The following is a 9,388-nucleotide window of genomic DNA, read 5'->3' as shown; positions in this document are numbered from 1 at the left end:
TCAGCCCATCAGTTTTCCAGAGATGCTGACAGGAGCCAGAGACGGGCTCCCCACCCAACCCTCACCCTCACCTACAACCCCCAAACCAAGCAGCCCTTCGGGAGCCACCCCCAAGAACCGAAGCACAAACTCTCGGCTCACATCAACCCCTCCCCTGCTCGGTTTCTCTTGCCCTGTGCTGCCCGAGAAGGGGCAGGAGGGGGAGACTGACCCTTGGCAAGGCCGCCCCCAAACACCGAGCCCCGCATCTCCTGCTGAGGGGTCTTGTGTGCTGCAGGGAGCCGCCTCGGGTGCCGGGGCGGGTGGGCCTTCCGCCGCGGGAAGGGACGATCGGGTCCGGGAAGCCGGAACGGGACCGGGAATCCGAAACGGGTCACTAGGACCCAGTGGGCTCCGCCCTCCCCGCTTCCCCTCCGCATGCGCGCAGCGGTGCCGTCCCCGCCTCCCCTGGCGTCATCGGTCGGCGCGCGGCAGCATGGCGGCGGTGGGGCGCGTGGCGGCGGCGCTGCAGGAGGCGGGAGCGCTGCGCTTCGGGGACTTCGTGCTGAAGAGCGGCCGCTCATCTCCCGTCTACATCGACCTCCGCGGCCTCGTCTCACACCCCCTCCTCCTCCGCCAGGTGCGGGGTCAAGCCCGGGACCGGAGGGGTTGTGGGGGGAGTTGTCACCGGGATGCCACTGAGGCCGAGATTGTGGGGATTGAAGAGCCGGGCTGGGCTCTGCTCTGCGGGCTGAGAGGGACCGAGCTGCCCGGCAGCGCCCGCCTCTGCCTCAGGGTCCTCCTATGCCCGCAGTCGGGAGATCTCGGGGCTTCTGCGGAGGGGAGAGGGTGTCTTGTAGCTAAAGGAGAGAGGGATGCAGGGGTGCGGTGCCCGAGCCTCTCCAGACAGCCTCTCCCAGGGCTGGGGTCGCGGTCTGCCGGGCAGGAGCCCGCTGGGGATCCCCGCCGGGCCGTCTGCCCCCTGCGGCTGTCATCGTGTGAAGGAGAGAGGGGTTCGTGTGTTTGCATTGCTTGCTTTGGTAATACGTGTGTTGGGTGATGATCACTCTTTAAAAAGCACCGTGTTTTCTCTTTCAGGTCGCAGATCTTCTCTTTCAGACCGCCAAAGGTGCTGGGCTCGAGTATGACTGCGTGTGCGGTGTGCCTTACACAGCGCTGCCTCTGGCTACAGTTATCTGCTCGGAATATCAGGTTCCAATGCTCATACGGAGGAAGGAGGCAAAAGATTATGGTAAAACCTTCACGTGGAGAATTCCTCTCTACTTGTCTTGCCTTGTTTGTGGAAATTATATGTTTGTGTTTCTGCTGTAACTCACAGTGTTTCCGTCCTCTTTAATGCTACCACGTCAGTTTATAAAGCAGCCCCTTTCCACCCCCCTAAAATAGAGCTCCCACAACATCACAGCCTGGCCAGGCTTTCCCAGCTCTTTGCTGATAGGCTGCAGCTTGAATCCTGCTGGTTTGGAGTAGGATTGGATACTCTTGAGGGAAGGATGTGTTTTTTCTTTTTTTTTTTTGGCTTCAGCAGTGCCTTTTTTCCATAACACCTTTACTGCAGTTCAGGGTGATACTCCTCTTCCAGAAACTCAGATTTGTATAACTCAGGTTGTCTCATGTGCTGAGACAAGTGCCACACTTCATCCCCAACCAGATTTTTGGTTTTCCCTATCAGCTCCAGGAGGAACCTTTCTACTCTCGTTTTGATTTACCTCTCAAACATCTTTTTCTTTCCTATCCTGTAGTTAGTGGGTGTGGTGGATCAAGTAAGAAGCAGTTTTCTACCCCATGAATTTTTTGATCTTGAGAGAGGGAGGGGGAGAGGGAGAGAAGACTGAAGCATGAACCTACTGTAGCAACTGGCTTTCTACATGTGATAAAAGCTGTACTCTTCCAATAATATTCAATTAAAAAAGAGGTTTGTCACAGCTAAATACTACTCGTGTTTTAGTGTGCCAGACTTGAAAACATTTTGCTTTTCCTTCTGAAGACAAGTCAGTTGTGATGGAGATTCCCAGTGTCACATCGATTTTAGAGCTTAGGTAGGGGTGTTCTCTGGGCTGTCCTCTGGGCTTTCATGGTCTAAGCACTGCTGCCTGATTTTCACACCAGCTGCTTGCTGGGAAAGCCATGAATCCTTTGTTATTGAGCCCCAGGGGGCCTTTCATGGGCACGTGCCTGTTGTTAGTAAAGGCATTTGGGGCTTTACTCCTCCTAATTGTTCTAACAGGAGCATTAAGCACAGAATACTGCCTGTGGGAAATAGGAAGTATGCCAGAGAGTACCAGTAACTTTGCTGCTTTAAAGATATTTTTAGATAACTGGAGAAAATAGTTCTGTAATTCTGATCATTCCATTCACGGCTGTAATAAACTTCTGCAGTCATCTTACCCAGAGATTTAACTTTGTGCTGTTGACAGTGTGTCAGTTTTGTTAATGGAGTATAACTTCTGGAAACACAAAGAAGTATTGTATTAACTTGGAGAAACAGCTGTCTTTATGAATTGAGTTATAAATCAGTGACTGAGCTGTGATAAAAACTGCAATAACTGAACTGAACAAGTTACCTCTCCATGCTGACAGTGAATGTGAACTTCTCTTCTGCTGAAGTCCAGTTCCATTGGACTTCAACAAACAGTGCAGCTGTGCTTTTATGTGGAACAAATGCAATCTCTACATTAGCACTGCAAGTTAAAAATTTTGATGCTTTCACTTTTTGGGGGGGGGTCTGTTAAACTTTTTTCGTTTAGTGGAGTGTTTGCCTTTTATTTTTCAGGTACTAAGCGGCTGGTAGAAGGGACCATTAATCCAGGAGAAACATGTTTGATCATTGAAGATGTGGTAACAAGTGGATCTAGTGTACTGGAGACTGCTGAAGTTCTTCAGAAAGAAGGATTAAAAGTCACAGATGCCATAGTGCTGTTGGACAGGGAGCAGGGTGGGAAGGCCAGGTTAGAGGAACGTGGAATTCGCCTGCACTCTGTGTGCACGTTGTCTGGGGTGCTGGAGATTCTCCAGCAGCAAGGGAAAGTGGCCACTGAGATGGTTGAAAAGGTGAAGAAATTTATTCAGGGAAATGTCTTTGAGCCAGTGGCTCAGAATGGTCCCGTTCCCCTCAAGAGACTCTGTAAGGAGCTGAGCTTCAGTGCTCGGGCCAAGCTGCCAGGGGTGCATCCCACTGCGGCCAGGCTTCTTGCCCTCATGGAGAAGAAACAGAGTAACTTGTGCCTTTCTGCTGATGTCACCGGCTCTGAAGAGCTGCTGCAGTTAGCTGACATCCTGGGCCCCAGCATTTGTATCCTGAAGACTCATGTAGACATCCTGAATGATTTTACCCAGGAGGTAGTGAAGAAGTTGAGAACTCTCGCAGATCGACATGAATTCTTGATTTTTGAAGACAGGAAATTTGCAGACATTGGGAACACAGTGAAACAGCAGTATGAAGGTGATTATCATCAACCTCAATTCATTGTAACTTTGCTTCTTGTGTGAGTAACTGCAGCCTTGGCACAGGTTGCCAGGAGAGATTGTAGGATCTCCAGCCCTGAAGAAGACTGAAGGGGATGTGGTGCTGAGCAGCCTGATCTGGCTTTGAAGTTAACCCTGCTGACAGGGCGTGACCTCCAGAGGTCCCTTCCAGCCTAGACCTTTTATGAACCTATGGGTGCTCAGTAAGTACTCCTGAGAACTTGTTTGCCATGAGAAAATGCAGCACAGCTTCTTAAGGCAGCCTGCTGCTGTACACTTGTATGTGTGTTGCAGCTTGCATTCCATGCTGCATCTGCAGCTGTAGAATGTTTTTTTCCTGAGATATATGTACTTTATGATCTGCGTGCTGTATTAAAAGGTTACACCTGTGACAGTAGATTTTTAGGTTGCCATAAATGTCTGTGTGAATACTGAAGGCAACATGCTAACAAGTATTAGAGAAAAGTAACACCAAGGGATTATGCTTTGTGATTAGGCTGTTAGCAGGACTGACTCATGAGGCCAAGCTTGTAACTGTCAAGCTCCAGCAGTAAAACTGTTCTTTAAAACATGAGTGATTTAGCGTGCAGCTTGTTTTGTTTAACTTGTGTTTCCTGTTTAATACATTTCCAATAACACTTTGCCTATGTCTTCCTCTCCATATTCTCAGGTGGTGTGTTCAAAATTGCATCCTGGTCAGACATCATTAATGCCCACGTGGTTCCAGGCCCTGGGGTGGTGAAAGGGCTGAAGGAAGTTGGTCTTCCTCTCCAGCGTGGCTGCCTCCTGATTGCTGAGATGAGTTCCCAAGGGTCACTTGCAACAGGGGAGTACACAAAAGCTGCAGTAAGTCTTGTTTGGGGTTAAAAGCTGGTAAGGTGTTGTGACAGAGAGGTTTTGTGTGCTTCTAATATTTGTACTTACAAAACTCTCTCCAGCTGTATTAGGTTTTTTTCCTGTGGACTCTTGTAATCTGACATTGTGGCGTTTAAAGGTTGCAGCTGTAGGCTCATGGTGTATGATGGTCAGAGTTCACCCTGTGAATTCTGGTAAACATTCCAAGTTTGCTATTGGCCCTCCCCCCTTTTTTTCCTTTATGCATTAAATGTCTAATTGGTTTAAATTTGTTGTGTTTTTTATAGCACAGAAAGAAACATAACATTTTGTAAAGAAAAAAAACAACTGGGTGTTTCATAGTCCTGTCTTGTGAAGCTTCATGTGTCAAAGGGTGGATGAGAAATAGAGTGCTAGTCAAGCTTAATTTTGGATGTATCACTTGTAAATATTTACTGATATTCTTCAGGTACAGATTGCTGAAGACAACCCGGATTTTGTTTTTGGGTTCATATCTGGATCTAGAGTTAGTAATAAACCGGAATTTCTTCACTTAACTCCAGGGGTGCAGCTGCAAACTGGAGGTAACTTTTTCTGATCTAGTCTTCTGTGAAAAAGGGACTTATGAAGGGGTTTGGTTGCTCATTCTCTGGCAGGAGGAGTCTGTGTTTGCCATTGTGGGCTGCTTCCTATAAATATGGGTACACTCATCCTTTTCCTGGGAGCTCTGAAAGGAGCCAGCATGCTACACAGCTTGGTTCATATGTACCATAAAACACAGTCCTTAAAACACGTGAAATGTCTACAAATAGGTGTTAAGTTCGGTGTAACTACTCAGGAGAGAAAAAATGGTTTACAGACACAGTAACACTGTGGATACTGATGGAGATGCAGTATAAATGAGTTGGAAGTCTTGTGCTGACTTAACAGATTGTCACTGAACCAGGTGCAGCAGTCACAATACTTAATTCTTATGAAACCCAGAGTGAAATAAGAAACTTTCACCTGAATGTTTGGGGGGTTTAACTCTTCTAAAGGGCCTAAATCTTATTGCAGTAATCCCCATCAGCAATTTCTTTGGTAATTCTTTCATCTATTGTGATTTATAAATTATGAAAAACAGGGTGCTGTCTGTAGAATTTGATCTGTGTAATAGGAGCTTCATTAGTTGGAGACACATCTGTGGATTGTTAGGGTGACAGCTGGAAAAGCATACCTGTTCTCTTGTACAAACTAAAAATGGTGTCTCTGTTTCAGGTGATAACCTTGGACAGAAGTACCTAAGCCCCGAGGAAGTTATTAGCAAAAAAGGTTCAGATATTATTATTGTGGGACGTGGCATTTTGTCAGCTTCAGATCGTCTTCAAGAAGCAGAGAAGTACAGGAAGGCAGCTTGGGAGAGCTATGTAAACAGGCTTGGTGTTGATGCAGAAGACTGAAAGCAGCCCACTTTCCTAGTCAGGAAACAAAGCTGGTGGAGCTGCAGTTGTTGTGAGGCTTCCTGTTAAATACATGAACACTTCACCCAGTCAAAAACTGCCCTTCTGGAGAAAAACCTTTTCCTAACTACGTGATTTTTATTGGCATAGACAGGTCAAGTTGTACAGGCTGTGGCTGTTGTAGTATTTGAATGGATGAAACCAAAACTTCCTGTGCAGTTTTTTCCTTAATAGTTTTACACCACTGAGAAACAGTGCATAGAACACTCCAATGATATTTGGGTGGCTTGTTGTTGCCTTTGTTTCTTTTCCTCATTCACAAATTCCTTCTGGCTGAGGGAACTATTTTTACTGTTCAATAAACTTCACCTGCAGACCCGACCTGCTGGCCTGTTTTATAGGGTTACTCAGCTCTGCTGTTTTGAGGGACCAAGTGTGGGTCTGAGTCTTTGTCCCACACTGTGAAATTGAATAACATGGTGTTTAATAAATATGTTTTTGCAACTGTTTTCCTTTCATTGGATCTATGAGTATTCCATCTATGTCAATGTGAAATCCTGTTTTCAGAATCCCATTACAAAAAGTAATTCCATTTGTGACTGCAGGAAGTGCTCATGATTCTGTTTACAGGAGCTATAAAGAATTTGTCAGAGCAGCTTGTTGTGTGCTTAATTACAATAGAGCTGTTGATTCCTCTAATGAGAAACAAAAAGGTGCTTTGTTTATTGACTTTTGTTGTTACAAAAGCTGGAATACTTTCTGGAATTTGCATTCTTCATGGTGAATACAGAGTAGAAATATCTTGGATGACTGGTTTTTATTAGAAAGGATGGAATAACCTTGAATACGTCTTGTATGTGTGGTGGAAATGGGTATCCTTGTGGCCTTAGAAATTGGTTATTATAGAGAGAATATTAAAATTTAAAATTAAATATTTAAAATTAAAATTGTGTGTGTTTTGTTTTCCTTTGGTCTATCATTTGGTTCACAAGTTAGATGATGTATCGTATAAAATCTGAAGAACTCCAGTCAGGAAAGATGAAAGGTCTTCTCTCCACTCTTCATACCAAGAACTTGACACTTGAGTGTGTTGTGTTGTCTTGTCTGACTGCTACAGTCTGAGTCGTGTTTCAGTCCAACGTCAACGTTCCACAGCCTGTGGAACTGGGATTTATTTACTATCTCATCTTACCTGTCTCATGGCTGTAGCAGACAAAAGACGTTCTCACTTCAGCTGTTTTGCAGGACGCTACCTTTTCCACCAGAGGGAGCTGAGACTCTATTTTTCAGGGTAGTCGACGCCCCAACTCTTACACAGCTAAGTTTCTAGCAACCGTACCAACTCGAGATAAACTCTTTAGGATGAAAATCTGTCTGGTTTTCAGCAAGTCACAATCTTCCTGATGTCTTCTTGAAAGAGCAGAGTTTACCAGCCAGAGGCTGCAGGCTGGAGTTCTGTGCTGTGTGGTGCTGTTGGGTCACTATGATACAGTGCCAGCAGAATTCTGTGGGTTTTGTAGTTTCCACTAACAGTGCCAAATTCTGTTAAGCAAGTGGCTGACATCTGCACAGCTGAATCCCTTAGCGAGGTCTTTTAATTTATTAGGTTTCTAACTGAAAAAAAAATAGAAATTGGATGTAGAGAGGTGGATGTGATCTCATACCCAGTCACTTTTAGAGGATGTTAGCAATTCGTTTTCTTGACAAAACAAGTTCTGAGGAACAGATTGATTGTAAAACTTCATTTCCCAGCCCGTTGTTGTGGATTTGGTAAATCATCCAGAAAGAGCTGGCTCTTCATTTGACACCAGTGTCCCAAACGTTTCAATTAGTAAAACAAAACCATGTTACCTCCTACATGCATTCTTCTGTCAGAATGATTATAATAAACAAGCGTGTGCACTTTCTTTGAGGCACCTGAAAGTGATTAAAAATCCATTTCAAATTAGGAACAAATGTTAATTTCCTTCCTTGTCTTCACTGCTCACATTCATCTCACAGTTCCTGCTGTTGATCCTGACTGTTCCTAACATGGGAACTAGGTCACAATTTACAAAACTCATTTGCATCATAATATATGAATCTGAAAGTCTTACTGTTCAGTCTCTGATCTGATTGAGTCTGAGGTAGAGGCATATTTATATTTCTGGGTAACCACATGATTTATATTATCTGGCAAGGAGGCATTTAGACAAAAATGTAATCCTTAATCTACTCTGAAGTATGGCTTAAAGCAGAAGGAAAGGTTATCACCCTTTTTCATATTAAGACTGTGACCAAGCATTGTCAGTGTTTGCAGCAGGATGAGGACTGACTTGCTGCTATTTCTGAACAAGTCACAGAGGGGGCTGTGTGAGGGATCAGGACAAGTTGGAACCATTAAGGAATTGTTATGTAGCTATTGAGAATTGTGTGTAAAGTTCACTTTTATCTCCCCGAGGTTGTGGGTAGTTCTCTTTAGCACGAGGAGTGCTGTGTCAAGTACAGTGCTTTATTTGGACTTAAAATTCTTGCTAGATCTTGATAAACGCAGCACCAAATTAAAACCAGCCAAGTTAATTTTTTTTTTGTTCTGAGAAGTATGATTTGTATGTCACAATATCAGCATTGCTTTATTAACCAAGAATTGACAGGTCGTATCATAGTTTCCACAGCCTATTCTATGAAACTTTCCCTAAGACTTAATCCCAGAAAACTGCATCACTTCCCTTTAAATTTCCTTGGGAAGCCTGTTGCTGTGGATTTTTTTAGCAAGCGACACAAACATTACATGTAGGGAACAGGAACAAAGGAATGTGAAACAGCCAGAGGAAGTTTGCAGCTCTGAGTTCTGGAGGTCACTGTCTCAGTGAAATGGTTTGATTTGGTTTGATTTGGGAGGTGGGTGATGGGGACTGGGCAGGCTGGGTGGTTCATTTGTTTGTAATAACTTGGTTCTTGGTCAGTCTGCCCCACAGTGACACACACAGCTCCATGTCTGGAAACTGCAGCAAATGAAACCTCAGCCTGGTGCCTGCTCCAGCATCAGGTTTTCCTCTGAGTCTCCTGGCAGGCACTTGCAGGCCGGGAGTGGTGACCCTGCCCGTCTGGGTTGACTTTGTCCTCAGGCTTGGTTCTCTGTTTCTGCATGACCCGTGCTCTCCTCTGAACTTTCTCTCATAAACTGGGAGTCAGTCTGGGAAAATGCAGGGTTGTAGGTGGATGCTGGCTGGTATGGGGAACACGGGGGAAGCCTGAGCAATGCCACAGCTGCCGAGTTCTTGCTTATAGCATGGTCTCCTGAGCAGAAGTGTGGTGGCATGCCATAGGTTGTGTTTAGCCCAAACAGGTATTACAGGAGGAGAAGCTACACTAGTGCAGTCACTTTTGATCTGTTCTTGAACAACTAATAGTAGCTCTACAACAGATACTTTCAGAAAGAGGCAATATTCTGCAGTGATCCCTGCAGATTAGAATTTCTGCTTTGTTGAGAAGTATCATTTTAGGCTTATGGTGGGATCATTAGGCTCCCGGGTGCCAGACTCCCAGACCCAGAACTTTGTAATTGCTCATGATAAAATAGTTGCTGTGGGACATACTGCCTTTCTGTTAGAGGCAGCATCCAAGTTATGTTAAAGGCCTTTTGTTCATATATGGCAGTGCTGTCTTAG

General features: G+C 45.1%; 1 protein-coding gene across 1 annotated transcript; it reads left to right on the top strand.

Annotated features, from left to right (window-relative positions):
• The first annotated feature begins 449 nt into the window (after positions 1-449).
• UMPS (uridine monophosphate synthetase) lies at positions 450-6,674 on the top strand. Its single transcript, XM_030454710.1, has 6 exons — positions 450-619; positions 1,078-1,231; positions 2,774-3,442; positions 4,136-4,311; positions 4,769-4,883; positions 5,557-6,674. Exons 1-6 carry the CDS (start codon positions 476-478, stop codon positions 5,736-5,738), a joined length of 1,440 nt encoding a protein of 479 aa, XP_030310570.1. The 5' UTR covers positions 450-475; the 3' UTR covers positions 5,739-6,674.
• The last annotated feature ends 2,714 nt before the right edge of the window (positions 6,675-9,388 follow it).

Source organism: Calypte anna, chromosome 7 (genome assembly GCF_003957555.1).
Source record: "Calypte anna isolate BGI_N300 chromosome 7, bCalAnn1_v1.p, whole genome shotgun sequence".
Taxonomy (NCBI): domain Eukaryota; kingdom Metazoa; phylum Chordata; class Aves; order Apodiformes; family Trochilidae; genus Calypte; species Calypte anna.
The sequence above is the reverse complement of the archived record's forward strand: the minus strand, read 5'-3'. Positions and strand labels throughout refer to the sequence as shown.